The 19,779-nt window shown below is 39.8% G+C and overlaps 1 protein-coding gene across 1 annotated transcript; it reads left to right on the forward strand.

Moving 5' to 3' along the window:
• Positions 1-2,110: 2,110 nt before the first annotated feature.
• On the forward strand, positions 2,111-19,562 carry sass6 (SAS-6 centriolar assembly protein). Its single transcript, XM_082510701.1, has 16 exons — positions 2,111-2,422; positions 3,630-3,690; positions 3,800-3,879; positions 3,984-4,088; positions 6,610-6,778; positions 7,132-7,209; positions 7,569-7,688; positions 9,556-9,747; positions 9,959-10,153; positions 10,992-11,081; positions 13,057-13,236; positions 13,615-13,696; positions 15,409-15,518; positions 16,616-16,713; positions 18,819-18,910; positions 19,163-19,562. The coding sequence occupies exons 1-16, from the start codon at positions 2,361-2,363 to the stop codon at positions 19,213-19,215; spliced, it is 1,767 nt and encodes a 588-aa protein (XP_082366827.1). The 5' UTR covers positions 2,111-2,360; the 3' UTR covers positions 19,216-19,562.
• Positions 19,563-19,779: the final 217 nt, after the last annotated feature.

The following is a 19,779-nucleotide window of genomic DNA, read 5'->3' on the forward strand; positions in this document are numbered from 1 at the left end:
TTATTGTATTTTTGCACACCTCTGTTGCTTGTGAAGCTTGCACACAAGAATTTCACTCACATGTACTGTACCAGGGTACCTCCACATGTGATGTGACAATAAAAGTGATTTGAGTTGATTTAGAGCATAAAACACACATCAAAGGAAGTAAAAAGGTTATTTTGGATGTCTGAGAACTGAGGAGAACCATTGGTGGTAAATGGACTGGTTCTTTTCTACTCTACAGGGAGTGCAGAATTATTAGGCAAATGAGTATTTTGTCCACATCATCCTCTTCATGCATGTTGTCTTACTCCAAGCTGTATAGGCTCGAAAGCCTACTACCAATTAAGCATATTAGGTGATGTGCATCTCTGTAATGAGAAGGGGTGTGGTCTAATGACATCAACACCCTATATCAGGTGTGCATAATTATTAGGCAACGTCCTTTCCTTTGGCAAAATGGGTCAAAAGAAGGACTTGACAGACTCAGAAAAGTCAAAAATAGTGAGATATCTTGCAGAGGGATGCAGCAGTCTCAAAATTGCAAAGCTTCTGAAGCGTGATCATCGAACAATCAAGCGTTTCATTCAAAATAGTCAACAGGGTCGCAAGAAGCGTGTGGAACAACCAAGGCGCCAAATAACTGCCCATGAACTGAGAAAAGTCAAGATGCCACTTGCCACCAGTTTGGCCATATTTCAGAGCTGCAACATCACTGGAGTGCCCAAAAGCACAAGGTGTGCAATACTCAGAGACGTGGCCAAGGTAAGAAAGGCTGAAAGACCACCACCACTGAACAAGACACACAAGCTGAAACGTCAAGACTGGGCCAAGAAATATCTCAAGACTGGTTTTTCTAAGGTTTTATGGACTGATGAAATGAGAGTGAGTCTTGATGGGCCAGATGGATGGGCCCGTGGCTGGATTGGTAAAGGACAGAGAGCTCCAGTCCGACTCAGACGCCAGCAAGGTGGCGGTGGAGTACTGGTTTGGGCTGGTATCATCAAAGATGAGCTTGTGGGGCCTTTTCGGGTTGAGGATGGAGTCAAGCTCAACTCCCAGTTTCTGGAAGACACCTTCTTCAAGCAGTGGTACAGGAAGAAGTCTGCATCCTTCAAGAAAAACATGATTTTCATGCAGGACAATGCTCCATCACACACGTCCAAGTACTCCACAGCGTGGCTGGCAAGAAAGGGTATAAAAGAAGAAAAACTAATGACATGGCCTCCTTGTTCACCTGATCTGAACCCCATTGAGAACCTGTGGTCCATCATCAAATGTGAGATTTACAAGGAGGGAAAACAGTACACCTCTCTGAACAGTGTCTGGGAGGCTGTGGTTGCTGCTGCACGCAATGTTGATGGTGAACAGATCAAAACACTGACAGAATCCATGGATGGCAGGCTTTTGAGTGTCCTTGCAAAGAAAGGTGGCTATATTGGTCGCTGATTTGTTTTTGTTTTGTTTTTGAATGTCAGAAATGTATATTTGTGAATGTGGAGATGTTATATTGGTTTCACTGGTAAAATAATTGAAATGGGTATATATTTGTTTTTTGTTAAGTTGCCTAATAATTCTGCACAGTAATAGTCACCTGCACACACAGATATCCCCCTAAAATAACTAAAACTAAAAACAAACTAAAAACTACTTCCAAAAACATTCAGCTTTGATATTAATGAGTTTTTTGGGTTCATTGAGAACATGGTTGTTGTTCAATAATAAAATTATTCCTCAAAAATAAAACTTGCCTAATAATTCTGCACTCCCTGTATATGCCCAAAAGAGCGTTTTAAGCCTAATCTTAAAAGCAGATCGTGTCTGTCTCCTGAACGCAAACTGGGAGATGGTTCCATAGAAGAGGGCACTGAAAACTGAAGGCTCTCCCTCCCATTCTGCTTTTAAACACTCTTGGAATGACAAGTAAGTCTGAGAGCTGTATTGGAGTCCTTACCATACTATAAGGTCTTTAAGACAAAACGGGGCCTGATTATTCAAGATTCTTCAAGATTACTCAAGGTAGGACTTACCTACCTGAAAGCAATTTCTATCATTATAACTAAACTAAATTAAATGTATCACACTATCACCGTGTGGGTCGCTGTGTTCTGTTTCCACTGTGGCCAACAGGTGGCGGTGTCGGTACCAGGCTTCATGTCTGCCGTCCACCATTAAAGCGTAGAACAAAAGAAGGACCATATGTTCCGTTTGTACGGTTGGCGCCTGAAAAGCGCCAAATTGAAAGATACCAAACACTACTGATCCAGCTGACTGATGAAAACCAGCATCACTCAGAAATACTCTGATATACGAACCTTTAACGTTGATCGATGTTCTGACTCGTCACAGCGGCACCGCAGGGAAAGACGGGTTTTGTCATGGAGGAGCTCTTCAACAAAGTGTTGCAGGTTAATGTCAGATGCAGGGACTGCGAGGAAAGGTAAGCCTGTGCACACGGACACGGACGCACTATTTAAACAGCTTGGTTTGAAGTTACACCTGACGAGAAGAATAATTACGGTTATTCTGTCGGCACACACGAAACCTCCCCATCCTGACTGCGGCAAACAGCTGTCGGTCCAATCCAACCGGGGAAAACAAACAAACGTGTTGCACAGACTAATGCAAAGCACGTTAATATTAATCAAATGAATGATAACGCAAAGCGTACTGCAAATCCAAGAGTTTCTCAAGGCAAAGAAATGGGATATTCTTGAATGGTAAAGTTAGTCGGCTGTTCTCAACCCAGCAGCATGTTTTTCAGTTACAGAAGACAACGCTGAGAGATTCAGAGACAAACAGCTGGAGGCCTGGCAGAGCATCTCAAGGCAACATGTAGTGGTGTCCGTGGGTTTGACTTTAGCTTGTCTAATTATGTTTGAGCCTCTGAAAACGGCAGTCTATGTATGCAAACTGCTGTGTGTCCTAAGCAGTTTCTGCAGGTAAACCCCTGAATTAAAACTAAATGTCTTCACTTTAGGTGCATCTGGATTGTTTGATTTAAAATCCACCCTGGTGGGTTACAGAGACAAAATCACAAAAATGTGTCTTTGTCAGAATACTTGTAATGTAAATATACACAATAATGGAAACAGAGTAGAACTTTTTTTTGTGCATTTTGGGTTTTGGTAACCATTCAAAATTCTTTTACTGTACAAGTGTGCAATTATGCTTCACATACACAAACAGTTGTGAGAGAACACATCTGTATATTGAACCAGATGGTGCTCTGACAGCAATGTTCACTGCAGCAGTACCAGCGAAGTTCTGATGGTAAATTAGACACAGGAAAAGATTACTGGCATAGATGAAAATGAAGGGCGGACACTTAGTGCTAACAGCACAGTGTTTTAATATTTTGGCATACTGAAAGGTAAAGGCAGGTGACATGCTAATGTTGTTAGCAGCCTTCATAAGTTACTTCACATAAGGGTAAGTGAGCCTTTGTGAATGCTGCATGGAAAGCATTGCAGAATCAGAAGCAAGTGTTAGTGTATTTTGCAAACATTTATGGGAAAATGAAACATTTTCATATTCCTGTCTTTATTCTGTTCGTGGATTTTTGAAATGAGGTGAACACTGAAATACAAGTTCACATAGGACTTATTGAGTCACCAAACATCATGTTTAATTGCTTCATTTTACAGAAAAGCAAATATTCGTGTCACAATTGAACTTCAGCTGACAACAAGTCCAGTGCACAAAAGAGTGAGTGGGACGTTTTATCGTTTTAAAATAAAGAGAGAACTATACTATATACTACACTACACTTACATTATATCATTTAACATTTCCTGTTCTTTACATATTACATTAGGATCTTCTAGTACGGATAACAGATGATATAGATCCATATTTTCTCTTCAACCTTGCAATATCAGAAGAGGATTTCCAAAGGTAAGTGTAAAAAGATTTGTATGAAGTAGTGTGTTGTGTTAGAGTTAAGGGACAAAGCATCTTCAATATTAACTAATGTCATTTGTGTTTGAATTGTTGTGTAGCTTGAAAGTCCAACAGGGTCTACTGATCGATTTTGCATCATTTCCTCAGAAGTTTATTGACCTGCTTAACCTGTGCATTTCCGAACAAACGTCAGACAGTCCAAGGTATGAAGAAAACCAACACATGACATCACACTGTTTGAATAAGCTAAGCAAATATATGCCATAAATATATTTTTGTTGTTGTTGTTGTTGTTTTTTTTTGGGGGGTGGTTGTTTTGTTTTATTTTACTTATCTATATATAATTTTTTTTTCTGTAATAATATCTGAATGATCTACATGGGAGAGTATGTATAACTATATCTATGTGTTTCCCCAACACTGTTCATACACGATGTACATACACTACTATTATACACTCAATTTAAAAAAAAAATTAATTTCCTCCTCTGTTTTATTTGAACTATCTCTTCCTATTGGTTAAAATGTTGTTGGAAAAGCAATAAATAAATATTTGAGAAAAAAATTAATGTATTTTATCAGCCAGTGTCATCCCTTCTCAAGTGACGCTGTGATAAAAGTAGACACGATTCTAAGATAAGATAAGATAGAACTTTATTAATCCCTCGGGTGGGTTCCTCTGGGAAATTCGGTTTCCAAAAAGCACAGCACCGACAGAAGTTACAGTTACAGAATGTTATATATATATATATACACACACACACACACACACACACACACACACACACACACACACACACTTATATAAATACAGAGACAGATATAAATAAAATATATGAAGGGGATAAATAGGAATAAAAATACAAGTGAATTGCACATTTCAAGTATTGAGTCTATTGCACTGTTGACTATTTACAAAAGTATTGCACAAGGTATTGTACAGTGAGGTGAAGAGGCACTACAGCTTAGTTGTTCCCCCCTCCTTTGTCCTCCTGTCTCCCCTCCCTCTCCCCTCCAGAGAGGAGTTAAACAGTTTGATGGCGTGTGGGACAAAGGAGTTTTTAAGTCTGTTAGTTCTTGTCTTGGGGAGAAGCAACCTGTCACTGAACAGACTCTTCTGGTTGTTAATGGCCGTGTGCAGAGGATGCCCAGCATTGTCCATAATGTCCAGCAGTTTCTTTAGTGTCCTTTTCTCTGCCACTGTCACCAGAGTGTCCAGCTTCATGCCGACCACAGAGCCAGCCTTCTTGATCAGTTTCTCCAGCCTGGATGAGTCCTTCTTTGCTGTGCTGCTCCCCCAGCACACCACAGCATAGAAAAGTACTCCAGCAACCACTGACTGGTAAAACATCCTCAGGAGCTTCCTGCAGATGTTAAAAGACCTCAGCCTCCTGAGGAAGTACAGTCGGCTTTGGGCTTTTTTATACAGGTGCTCTGTGTTGCATGACCAGTCCAGTTTATTGTCCACCCACAGCCCGAGGTACTTGTACTTGTTGACCACCTCCACCTCCTCCCCCTCTATCTGAACCGGCAGTGGACCTGCTCTAGACCTCCCGAAGTCCACAACCAGTTCCTTAGTCTTTGAGGTGTTGAGTTGCAGGTGGTTTGTGTGACTCCATGCGACAAAGTTCCTCACCAGACTTCTGTACTCCTCTTCCTGATCATCCCAGATACACCCCATGATGGCCGTGTCATCTGCAAACTTCTGAATATGGCATAATTCAGAGTTGTAGCAGAAGTCAGAGGTGTACAGGGTGAAGAGAAGAGGGGACAGCACAGTTCCCTGTGGTGCTCCTGTGCTGCTGACCACTGTGTCAGACGTGATGTCCTTCAGCCTGACGTACTGTGGTCTGTCGGTGAGGTAGTCGGAGATCCAAGCCACCAGGCAGGGGTCCACCTCCATCCTGTTCAGTTTTTCCTGAAGCATACAGGGCCGGATGGTATTAAAGGCACTGGAAAAGTCAAGAAACAGTATCCTGACCGTGCCTTTTCCCCCATCCAGGTGTGAGTGGGCTCTGTGTAGGAGGTACAGGATGGCATCCTCCACTCCGACACCCGCCTTGTATGCAAACTGTAGTGGGTCCTGGGCATGTTGTACCTGTGGTCGGAGGAGGTTGAGAAAGAGCCGCTCTAGAGTCTTCATAAGATGTGACGTCAGTGCCACCGGTCGGAAGTCATTCAGCTCATTGGGCCGGTTCTTTTTGGGGACCGGGACGATGCAGGATGTCTTCCAGAGGGCGGGCACTCTCCCCAGTCGCAGACTGAGGTTGAAGACTCGTTGTAGCGGCTCCCCAAGTTCAGCAGCACACGCCTTTAGCATCCTAGGACACACCTTGTCTGGGCCTGCTGCCTTTCTGGGGCGAAGCTTCCTCAGTTGTCTCCTGACCTGGTCCACTGTGACACTGGGAGATGTTTGGGAGGAGGGGAGGGGGGGAGATGTCTTGCTGCTGAGAGAGGGATTGGAGGAGGGGGGTGTCATGGTGTCAGGAAGGGGGGGAAGCGAGGGAGGTAGTAGAGTGGGGAGAGGACTCTGTAGTAAAGGTGAGGGTGAGCCTTGGAATTTGAAATTGGTGAACGATAAAGTTGCTTGCTGCACGTCCCTATGCTCATCATTAAGTATCACTGGAATATTTAAAAACATTACAAATATGTCCTACTGACTTAGTAATTTGAAAGATATAAATTAAACCCTTTTGCACAGACTAACTGTTGTCCTTTCCACAGATTTCTTCTTCATTTGTCATGTCAGTCTCCAGTGCTAGAAGGTCCCGCCAACTTCAGTGTCATAGAGACAAACGCATTTAAGCACCTTAACCACTTGTCTTTACGACTTTCTCAAGCTTCTGACAAAGAGGTTAAAGATTACCTGGCAGTTTGTCTCTCCTCTCTGAAGGTTGGTTCCATTTAGCTTCTTCATACTTTATGCCACTCATCAAAAAAACAACCCTTTAAATAAATACCAAATTTTAATGTTAGTTCATGTAAGTAAAACGTTGTCATGTACATGTTAAGTGTAGTTGTTAATCCCAAAGATGGGAGCTTGTATTGCTTGGGTGGGCTTCATGTTTTCAAGCTTACTTGTATTTTAGCTTTAGTTTAGTTTGATCAGCTGAAGGCAACGTATATATATTATATAAAAACATTTGTTTGAATATAATTGTCTAGTCAAATAATTATTTTGTTTTTCAGAGCAAAACTGAGTTTTAACAGGTTTTGTCATGTTTGTGTCATTTTTTGTTGTTTCAGGCAGAGAAGCATGCCCTAGAAATGAAGCTTAAGACGACTGAAGATGATCTGACCAGGCAGCTGAATTATGCTCAACAGGTGTGCATTATTTTTATTTTTTAAGATATGATACAGCTTACTTACGTACTCAGTTTAGTAGTTCTTGCGTTACAGCAATTAATGTTAAGCGAAACTTTTGTGATTTTTCTTTAATAGAAATTTCAGTTTATTTATTAATAAACTGCCCATTTATTGATTTTTTTTCATGTAATTTCTTTTTATTAAACAAAAGTTGAACAATTATTTTGTATGCGGTCAAATATAGCAAGGAAAACTGGAATCTGCAAAGTTGTAATTATCAGATCAACATTTAAAAAGAGTTCCACAAAGCGTTGTCCACGGTGTGTTCTATGTAACTATAACATGCAGCTGAACAAGTGATCATATGTGGATCATAGACGCTGTCTGAGAAGACCAAAGAGTTGGACAAACTACGCTCAGAGTGGACGACTCAGACCAGCTCGCTGTCCAGCCTTCATTCTCAGGAGCTGCAGCTGGAGAGAGACAAGGCTCTGGAGGCAAGACTTCTCTTTTAATCAGCACAAATTCATCAGCTATGTTTTTAATATGGGTATTAATGTCAAAACAAGCTGTGCACAGCGCCGTGTCTAAGGAAGCTCGGCAGGATAGAAGTTATTTTACCTGACTTGGAGCAAAGAGCAGCTAAAAAAACATATTTGGAGAAAGAGCATCTCTCCACAGATTTGTGATCTGTTTAAAAAAAACATAGTCACACAAGTAAAATGTTATTTCCTAAAAAGTTACAAGGTTTTGTTTAGATTCCAGGTTTTCAATTTTGAGTTGTAGAGTACTATGGTGTGTACATTACTCAGTACTTTGTTGTACTTCTTTATGCCAACGTATCAAACGTAGAAAATGGAAAACAAATCTATTAAACTTTATTAGTTTAAATCATTATAATTCATGAAATTACTTAAAAATAATTGTTCAAAGCAAGTCTACGGAAGAGGATTAGGGCCACTGGAAAAAAAATCTGAGAAAAAAGTCAGAATTCTGACTTTTTCATCAATTTTTTTTTCAGAATTCTGACTTTAATCTCAGAATTCTGACTTTAATCTCAGAATTCTGACTTTAATCTCAGAATTCTGAGAAAAAAAAGTCAGAATTCTGACTTTTTCATCAATTTTTTTTTCAGAATTCTGACTTTAATCTCAGAATTCAGGAAAAGAAGAAAAAAAAAAGAGAGACGTGCCCACTTTTTTTCCCCCAGTGGCCCTATTCCTCTTCCGTACAAGTCAGCTCATATTTTAGATGGCAAGTGCTTAAAAAGCATGCGATGTAAATATTTGTGTGGTTATTGTAGGGCTCGAGGTTGACCTAGTCAGGGTCAAATTACTGTGACATTAACATGGAACTTCAGATTAGCTCCCTTAGCTTATGCTACATTTTTGTTAGTTGTGTTTTGCATTTACTACCTTCTTGTATGTAAAGTGGGAGAAATGAACCTTTAAAAGTGATACAAACACGTACTATGTGATCCACGAGTTTAAACTAAGATTTACAAGTGTGTGCAGTGATATGTTTGCATTGTTAATTTTGACAGCAAATTTTAAACTAGTTTTAATCGGTCGTTTGAATAAAGTGTCAATTAGTAGTAGTAGATTTAATCTGATGTTGATTCAGCGACTAAAATATAAAGTGTAGAAGTCGCTTTTTCATCGCTCTACACAGTTTTTTAAAAGCATCTTATATTCATTGACATCTTATGTTGTAAATTTGCCCTCTACAGTCTCTTATTCTTGTTCTTTATTTTATATACTTAGCTTTTTGTCTCAAGCTCTTTCTGCCTGCCACTTCCACGCTGCTGGAACACATGAATTTCCCCAATGAGGGACAATAAAGGATATTTCTGTTCTATTCTGCATGACAGTGTGAAATTTGTCTCAAAACCTCATGTGGGCATGCAGTGTGGTATCGGTGCGTTTCAGGCAATTCATTCACATGCATTAAATTTTTTAATAGTGAGCGAGAGGGCTGTTACATGTATTTTCAGATTCGTAAGCACTGAAGGATTTATTCAGGTTTATGTGTGCACATTTATGTCGTTTTCTGTGTGATCAGATTTCTTTGTATCTGTTTGTGGATCGGAGCACACATTTGTGAGCCCTCAAAAGTAGAACACAAATCACTGCACACAGTTGTAAATCTTAGTCTATGCTTGTGGGTCGTACCATACAAATTACTAACACTATCCTCTGCATAGTTAACAACCCTGTCACACAATATTAACCACGTGTGGCTTTGTTCTTAGCTCAGTCTCGTGGAAGCAGTCATTTATTTGGAACCTTTGAAACTATAGGGATCAAAAGCAAAGCTAAAGATTGCCTTGCAGAAATGGTTGGAGATTGTTTGTCTGTCTTCCAGTTACAGAGCAGGTTTCAGCAGCAGACAGAGCAGCTTCGTCAGGAGCTGGAGACTGCTCATAAAAAGAGCAGCCATCAGCTTAATAGTCGACTGACAGAGTTGGAGGCCTCGTGCAGAGAACTGACTGAGAAGAAATACAAGAACGAGTCTGCCATCCGAGACCTGAAGATTAAACTAGTTGGTGCAGACGAGGTAAGTGAATGTTTAGGATGAGGAATTATTGCGTCCAGGTGACTTGCTCTTAATGTTTGAAACTTTATTATAATTTGTGTATTGGCAGCAGATATAAATTTCATCCGTCCATCTTCTGTAGATCATCCTATCATGGGGGCAGCGGAAGCCGTGCTGAAAGCTCCCCACAGCAAGAGAATGCTGTTGATTATTTTCTTTCTCTTTCATATAGGAATGCCAGCATTTAAAGCAGCAGGTCCTGTCTCTCAGGAGGGAAAACAGCACCCTGGACGCAGAGGTCCATGAAAAGGACCGTTTGGTGAGCCAGATGCAGATGAGAGTGGCTGTTCTGGAACAGGAGGTCAAAGATAAGGATCAGCTGATGAACCGCACCAAAGAAGTATTGGAAGCCACTCAGCAGCAGAAGGTAAGGAAGCCCTCGGGGACAGGGGGGCATTAAGGATTCAGAATGAGAGAAATGATATGACGTTATGAATAGGAAGTCACCAGGAGTCACCGTGTACAGACGAATGGTTAGACTCAGGATGTCAGTGTTGTGCAATTCAATTTCAATTCAGTTTAATTCATGAATCCTTCTGTCTTGATGCGCGCTCAACCATCCAGGTGTGTAAATCCCAAAAGGTTGATTCTGTTCGTCTGGACGTTGTGTTTTCAGTGGGAGAAATGTTTCATCGCTCATCCACTACCAACTCTGCTGCTAACTAACTGTTATGCAGAAAATAAACATCTGTGTCAGACTGGTCCAACTTTTATGTTGGAAGTCATAACTGGTGACAAGACTTGGTATACGGTCTCAAAGCCCCGAGAATGCCTCGGGGTTGTTTTGTTTTTTTACTATGAGAGTATAAGTGAGGTATTTGGTTGTGATGTCCGGAGGCATCTGAGGAAGAACATGTGACGCAGAGAACCTGAAATGAAGTGAACATGCAACAACTGCAACATACTAACAAACACAGCATGTTTGAAAGGTAGATGTGTTTTTGGAATCGCCTACAAAAACTTTGTTCATCAAAATAAAATTCAAGTTGACAAGCTGCTGTTTTTAGACTTACACACATGGCATTGCACGAGGGGTTGCCAGGGGTTTATCTAAAAATGAAGAGGTGCAGCAGAAGACTACCCTGATGGAGGCCAAATTTAAATCAGGATTGTTCATCAAGCCTTCAAGGTTTTTGTTTTTTGTTTGTTTGTTTAATAAAATTTTGCCCTTCAGATATTTTTAACCAGCTTGATTTTTGTTATAGGAATCAGTGGAAGAAAATGCAGAAAGTAAGGAACTTCAGATTCGAAAACTTGAAGCTACGGTGAAATCACTTTCTGAGGAGCTGATAAAGGTTTGTCAGTTTGTGTGTTTGTGTTCAAAACTCACAGTTTTTATCCTTCAAGCTCAAGTCCTTGGGCCTTGGAGCACAGAATCTTTGCTATATCTTCTAGACAGAGATCTTTGATGTTGTTTAGGGATCTGCTGGAACCACTGGCACAGTTTGGGGTCACTGCCTCAAGTGCCTCCTCGGTTAGCACGGGGACCACTGCTGCCTTGACCTTCCACATATTGGGGTCTTGGCAGTGCATAGGTTCGTCAGTCTAGTCTTACATTCTCGAGTGACTTCTCTGTCTACCAGTCGCTGGTGTTTTTGCTCCTTGGTATTTGGTACTGGGACCGATCCATTCTTGGGGATCCTTGGGATCAAGATATTCCAGTCTTCGGGTAGCCATTCTGGGCGTCTCAGTCATTAGCCATTGTTTTGTATTTTATATTTCAAGCACTCAAGACTTTTATATAAAAGGTTTTGGAGAAGATTTCAGACATGCATCTGAATGGAGGTTTTAAGGTTGTTGTTTTTTTTTATTTCACATATGTAAATCTAAATAATGAAATATATTTTAAACAGAAAACGAAGTAGAAAAAAATCTAATTGCTACTAATATCTCTGATATATACGTGCTCAAAAAGGAGTAGGATGAAGTTTACACTTTCTTTTTAGTCCTTCCCCGCTCACATTCACTCCTGTGGGGAATTTAAAATCACAGATTGACCTGTGCATGTCTTTGGACTGTGGGAGGAAGCCGGAGTACCCGGAGAAAACCCATGCAGACATGAGGCAAACATGCAAACTCCACACAGTAAGGCAGTGGCCAGATGGTGGATTTAAACCCAGGAATGTGAGGCAGCAGTGCTAACCACTGCGCCACCGTGCTAGCCCTGCATCAGATTGGCACCTGTCCAGGGTGTACCCTACCTTTTACCCTATGGTAGCTGGGATAGAGAATGGATGATGGATAATTTTATATAATAATGTTGTTTAATAAATGATAACTCAGTCTTCCTTGATATAACATATAATCAGAAAATATAAATAACTATTTATGAGTCACAGTACAAAGTCAGAGAACCTCCCTTTGACTTTGACCTTTGGCTGTAATTGAGAGTGTTTCTGTATTTTCCATGTAATTTTATGTGCCATATTAAATGTAATTAAAAATTAATTTTACATTTTTTTACAGATGAATGCAGTTAATCTTTAAAACACTGGTTTTCATTTTAGAAAGCACAATCAGCAGTTCAACTTAAAAGACCTGTTTTTTCTTTTTAAAATCTTTATTGTTGCTCATTAACAAGAAAAAAGTATTTTTTATCCAGTTAATCGATAGAATACTCGATTACTAAAATAAATGGTAGTTCCAGCCCTTGGCAGTGCTTTCGCAGCCTGTAGGGAGCAATGAATAGCCCATCTACCTGCAGTGAGCCAGTTGGAGGCGATGGTTGTAGCTGTGGGCGACTCTTGTTTGTGCTGTTGATGGTCTTCCAGCCAGCTGCATAGAAGAGCAAAGTTATAACAGATGAACAGATGCGCTGAAAAGAATGAAGACGTGTCCCCTGTAGCTGTTACGTGTGCTTTTCATTATCTCTTTTCTGGTCTTTGATGTTTTTCATGCTTCTTCCGTTCCCTGTAAGCTCCAGAACAAGAGACGTGCACCACTCCCTTTTCTGGTTCACTTCTCACCCAACAGCATTCAGCCTACTTAGTTTGGGGGGGACTACACAGGACCATGTTTTCAAAGCTTGAGAACTTTTCTCCCCATGCAAATGGGCACAACCACTGTAGTATAAAATGAGCAATATGCAGGAATGCCCTACACAGTGAACCACATCCTGTTTTATAGGGTGTTGCTTATACTGATATTGGTTGCTTTGGAAAGAAAGTGAACGGACTGCATCTCTGTTATAGGGAAAAAATAGAAGTTGTGAGTTTTGAAAATGATCAACTCCTCTTTTTGATCTATCCTTTTTTTCTTTTATACATACAGGCTAACGGTATCATTAAGAAGCTGCAAGGAGAAGTTCGAACCTTAGTAGGAAAAATAAAAGTCAAAAACACTGTGACAGTGTCGCAGGAAAAGATTCTCCAGGAAACTTCAGAGAAACTTCAGAGTGTTGAAAAGGATCTACAAAGCGCTCAGCAGCAGCTCAACACTAAGGAAGAACAGGTATGTCACAGACTGAAGCCTTTTCTTTTGGTAAAGCAGTAAAGGAGATCTCATCAGTCAAACCAGTAAATCAGTACAAGTACTTTAAAAAAATACAAAAAGAAAAAGTACAGTACTGTGTGAACTGTGTCCTTTTAAATGCAAGTGAGCATAAAATAAAATAACAACCTGAACTATCGATACTAGGCGAGATGGATCCGTCCTTTCATGTCATTCTGTCTCTGCCATCCAAATGTCAGAGCAGAAATTGAGACTTATTAGACCAGGCGTTGTTATTCCAATATTCTGCTGTCCAGATTTGGTGAGCCTGTGTGAAATGTAGCCTCAGGTTCCTGACAAGAATAACAACCAGTGCAAAATATTCTTTTTATTTTTCAGATTTTAAAATTAAATGAGCAGTTGGAGGCCACGGTACAGAAGCTAAATGAAACCAAAGAAGTGCTGAAAACTAATGAGAATGGTAAGGAAGCTAGTCCTGTTCAATGGACCCTCTGAAAACTGACTTTCATGTCTTCAAAATCGTTAAGGTTTACAAATCCAGCAAAGCTTCTCAATCCATCAGTGTTTATGGAGTCCACTTCCATATGGCGACGTACACTACAACTACATTTTATTTATATAGCGCTCGTTAACAACAACAGTTGTGATTTGGCAATATTAGAAACACCAACAATCACACAACCATTAGCAAGAAATTGATGACACTGGGAAGGACCAGGCTCAGCCATCTGCAGAGAGATGGGGGGGGGAAGGGGAAACTATAGATGAGTGAAGAAGAAACACTATGTCTTTGCTTAGCCAGATTAATTAAATAGCATCTTATTTCTTAGTGTAAACTTTGTGAGCTTTATCCAAAGCACAATCTGTTGATTCACCCGCTAATTGTATTCACAGTGATTTGCCTGCCTAGCCTAGCTTAGCTTGTAGCCAACTCGCTAGCAGCATGGCCTCTATACCTGTCCCTCCTGCAGTTTCCTGCTCAGTGTGTCAGATATTTAGTTACTCCTCTGCCTCCTTTTGTAATAACAATACTTGTAGTAAATGTAGCCTTTTTGCAGCTTAGGCTGACCTCACTTCAGACCCTTGAAAAGACATAGTTGTCTTCCAGGGGCCAGAGCAGGTGACATTCAGGGAAATTTTTAAACTGCTGGTTAAAGTTAAATGTACATTTTGTAAAATTATAATTCACGTCAACAGTAATGACACCTGGTTGCATCAATCGAAGGTAACTAAATGAATATTGAATTGGGGACTAACTTTACCAAAACAATCTTGGGCTTAGTCATTTTCTCTGGTACCCTCCTTAATCGGACCAGGAGTGACATTTTTAGGCACTTATTTCCCTTTGATTGCTGGCTGTCTGAGTAGTAAAAAATCAGTGGGCTCTAAAGATGATTGGGAAACTTTCAAGTCACCTTTATTTAAATAGCACATTTAAAAGACATCAAGTGTCGGCCAAAGGGCTGAACAGAGGGATGATATGATAAAAAAGAATTAAAAATGTACACAAGCACACATACGTGAACATAAAATACATGTATACGTATACTCATGCAAACATCATCCAATGAGAAGACCAGAATAGCTAAAACAGAATAAAAGTGGTGTCAGAGAGATCTGAAAGCCTTGGAAAATAGTATTCAGATTCTATTTGATGACTTCCAAGGACAAAGAGGATTCAGGGGAAATCTGGTCTTTTTAGACAGCATCCACCCCATTGTGGATGGAGGAGCTCTCATTTCTAGAAATCTGGACAAATTTATTAAAACCCCCAGAACATGATGGGTTGGGACAAAGCAACAGAGATTCATTTGTCTTACACGCCTCTCTGCAGCTTCTCTCCAAAACCCATCCCCTTAGATGCTGCGTCTGCCTCCTTCTGAGTCCCTGTTTATACATGAATCAACAAATTGATTTACATTTTGTCATTATGGAATATTGTCTGTAGAATTTTGAGGTGAAAAATGAATTAATTCCATTATTGAATAAGTCATAACATAAAAAACATTCTTTCCAGATGCACTGTGAGTATCTGCTCCTTGCCTTGGCTGCCTTGATAAATGTGTGAATGACAAATAATTTGTATTGTGAATAGCAATCTCATTCACATTATGAAAGTTGCTATTTAAGTGTAGCACATTTACTAGTGTGTTTATTTTCATTTTACCACAGTTATAAATTGGCTTAACAAGCAGCTAAATGAAAAGCAGCTGTCCAGAAAAGCACGGGGTCTGGAATCACTGGAGAATCCTGCAGTCTCAACCACAACAGCAGGACTTGGGGTAGGTGACAACATACTGATGGTGTTTATTCTTCATCCTTCCTCTTAGATATTACTACAAGCTTCATTCCTATTGTGCCATTCAGCTCAATATAAATATGTTTTGTGTCATTGAGTGAGAGATTATGGCAGTAAGAGACGGCAAAGCAAGAAAATTTCAATTTGGTCAGTTTCTTTCTTGAAGCAATGCTTGTTGGCAATAAATGTTATATTGTTGGAAAGCCTGTGTAATTGCTGTTACACTAAATGGTGTGTGAGAAAAATGCATTTGCAGGTTGAACAGCAGCACTGGGCATGTGGGTTGCGCCACATTTATTAGATTGGGTGATTGAAGTCTGAGACATATCGGCATTTAGCAATTTATTCATTCAACAAAAAGGGGCCTCAGTAGCATGTGGAAGGACCGTACACAGCCACAACAGCCTGGCACCACCTGCACCACCTCCTTATGCCGGTCACCTGCTCAGTCACACACCTATATGGAATGGCATCCCATTCTTTTTTTGTATGCTACTTAATTACGCACAGAAGACAGTAATTTATTAACTATTCATTATATTAGATTCGAACTTCTCCATTAAATGACCTGAAACGAATTGTCATTTAACAATATACACATCAACATGAGCCTATGAACCTAATAATCCACCCTGGAAGTAATAAATGCAGAAAAGATTTGGTGGGTTTTTCGTGGGTTTGACCAACAAATGCATTATTCACAAGAAGCATTGTTACAATAAAGAAATAATCAATTCAAAACAATCACGTCTAGTTTAACATAAGCTTAGAGAATGACGGGATGCCTGAGAAAGAGAAGTAGCGTACTGGGACAAATGTTTAAGAAAGCAGGTGAAGAGCTGTAGTAACTACAGAGAGAGAAAGCTGCGCCAAGGGAAAGAGTTGTTGAAGCTAAGTTAATAAGAGGGGCGATGATCAGTGAGCAGCAGTTTGCTTTCAGAGTGCTGATGGAGAAGTAGAGAGAAGGTCTGAAGGGGCTTCACTGTGTCTTTGTGCAACAGTCTTATGTTTGCACATTATAGCAGATCAACAGCACTAACACCACCTGAAGATATCTCTGTATTTTTTCTGGCACTTCAGTTTTATCCTCAGACAGCCAAACCTGTTGTATCTCCCATGGCGGCTGCTGGGATCAATCTTACTGATGAGCATCTTGGGAAGTCATCAAACAGACAGATGTGAGTTTGTTGACTTAGTATGACTGAGTATACATTACACTCAAAGACAAATGAGCCAAAGTAAAACTGTGCAATTTATAAAATGTATTATCTTTGAGTAATGGAAGTATTTAGACACATTTATTGATATATGTTATTTTTTTATTGGTATTCATTTATTGTAATTAATCTCATATCAAATGTGAATATAAAGAAAAAAATGTTAGTATAACTGAATTTAGTGCACTTCTCAGACATGGGTTGGGTCTAGCTCAGGAGGCAGAGCAGGTCATGTACTAATTGGAAGCACTACACCAGTGAAAATCCAGGAAGTGGACATTGAGATAGTGGACTCTTATAGGTACCTGGGTGTTCACCTGAATAATAAGCACTGTTTTATGCAGGTATAGGCACAAAATCTCACTAACTTTCCTGTAAAAGTTTGCTACAGATACTATCTGGTCCATTGCAGACCTCTTGATGGCTGCAGACAGGGGTGATTGCTCAGTCCTGGTTCTTCTGGACCTTAGCTCAGCTTTTGATACCGTTGACCATCAGATCTTAATCGATCGCTTAAACTGCACGGTAGGGATATCAGGATCTGTTCTAAAGTGGTTCACCTCATTCCTGGAAGATAGGACGCTTTTAGTTTCAGTGGGAAACTTCCAATCAGACGTGGCTAAGCTTCTATGTGGAGTTCCACAAGGTTCGGTTCTAAGCCCCCTATTATTTTCACTATATATTCTTCCCTTAGGCCGGATCATTAGCGGTTTCAAAAATATTTCCTATCATTTATATGCGGACGACATCCAATTATACATTTCTTTTAAATCTTGGGAATTAGACAAGCTATCCACTCTTATGGACTGTCTTAAGGAAATCAATCTTTGGATGACAAACAATTTTCTGCAGTTGAACGCAGACAAGACCGAGTGCTTAATCCTAGCCCCGGAGAATATCAAGCCACAGATTAGTCAACATCTGGGTGCTTTTTCATCGTCGATAAAAGCCACTGCCCGGAATCTTGGGATAATTTTCGACCAATCTTTGTCCTTTGATGCACATGTTAAATCCGTGACCCGCTCTTGCTTTTTTCACTTAAGAAATATTGCCAAACTCAGGACTATTGTCTCCACAACCGAACTGGAGATGCTTGTCCACGCCTTTATCTCCTCCCGGCTGGATTATTGTAATGCACTCTTTTCCTGCGTTTCTAAGGCCTCACTAAATCGGCTCCAAGCGGTTCAGAATGCTGCAGCAAGGCTTTTGACCCATAGCAATAAATTTTCCCATATCACTCCTATACTAAAATCCCTGCATTGGCTTCCGGTTGAGTATAGATATAAGTTTAAAATCCTCACCTTTACGTTTATGTCTCTACAAGGTGGGGCCCCCATCTATATCTCGGAGCTTCTCCAGCCCTATTCTCCAAAGCGAACTCTTAGATCCACTGATAGCGGTCGTCTATCTATCCCACGGACTCGTCTGAAAACAAAGGGGGATCACGCATTTCAAACCCTGGCTCCTATACTGTGGAACGGTTTACCCCCCCCACTACGCACCATCGACACGGTGGCTTCTTTCAAAAAACAGCTTAAAACTCATCTGTTTAGACAGGCATTTGGGAAATGTTAATGCGTAACATGTTGTTTTATTTTATATTTATATTGTACTATTGCTTGTTTGATATGCTTTTATACTTTCTTTATGTTGCTATATTGTTTGTTTGACATGTTTTCTTGTGAAGCACTTTGTAACAGCGTTTTGTCTTAAAAAGTGCTATATAAATAAATTTTACTTACTTACTTACATTTCTGTCTGATATTGTACTTTTGTGTACAAATGAAATACACTTCCCTATCATTATAGCTGTCTCTCTTGCTTTAGCAGGGAAGGAAGAAGTTTAAGGTCTCTATCCAGGCTGATAAATGTGTTTCTTTATAGCAGTATGCAATTTACAGCAGTTATATATTTAAAATGATTTTGATTCCACGACAATACCAGTGGTAGAACAACAAACTCTTTTTGTTTGTTTGCTGTAAATGTTCATTGTGAATATGTCTCTTTGGTCAGGAATGCAAAGTGATTTTGTGTTCCTCAGGCTTGTGTTTTCTCTTTGTCCTTAGTGGAGACTCTGCTGGTCTGGATTCGAAGTACTTTGAGAAGAGAGATGATTGCATCTCGATCTATGGTCTTTCATCTAATCCACGTCAAAGAGGTAAAAGTGCTCATCTTTTAAAGATCAGCATCTACCACATATTAATTTCAGTGCGTCAAGTTTTTCATTTCATGGCTTAGTAGTGTAACTCTTTTTTTTGGGATGCAGCAGTAAATCTGTGGGGCAATAATGCTAATTTAGGTGCCTTTAAAAAAAAAATACGAAGAAAAAATTGTTTTTTTGATTGAGATGCTGAATGCGTGTGATAATAAGTAACAGTAATTTGATTCTGTTTGCTTGCTTTGTGTTCAGAGTTTCCTCAGAGTACAAAGCCATCTATAGCTTCAGCTTACTTCTCTGCATAAAACAGAAGTTTCAGGATCTGCAGAAAGATTACAATGGAAATGGACTTAAAACCATCAAGTCACGTCTTCGGCTCTTGTACAAAACTGCTACTGTTGCATTAAATAAATTTGTTTTAATGAGTGATTCTTATGGTTAATTCTAGTGATCACTGAGAATGTATTATTGTATGTGAAATAAAATTGTTCTGTTTTTCTTATGTTTTGGCCCCTAACTGTGTTTTACTGTATACAGTGTACTCTTGAATAAACAACTTTTCCAGTCTCACTTCATTTCTGGATATCTTAAAATTGATCCAATATCGCATTTAGTATAATGTCCAAAATAAAAATATGTGCTTTCTGCTGGGGTTTTTTGTGTTTAGTAATATTCTATCCTCAAATCAGTTTACCTTCAATTTACAAAATGTGAACCATACACCAACCATTGTACATATAGATTCGCATTTGATACCTTTGCCCATAGCTGAGTGCATCATTGCTGCTGCCAGCATCATAATGGAATTAAATAGATGCCAAATCAAACCAAACTTCAGAACTGCTGTTCTGAGTCTGCTGATTCTCAGA

Source organism: Aulonocara stuartgranti (assembly GCF_965226115.1).
Source record: "Aulonocara stuartgranti genome assembly, chromosome: 17".
In the NCBI taxonomy this organism is placed as follows: Eukaryota; Metazoa; Chordata; class Actinopteri; order Cichliformes; family Cichlidae; genus Aulonocara; species Aulonocara stuartgranti.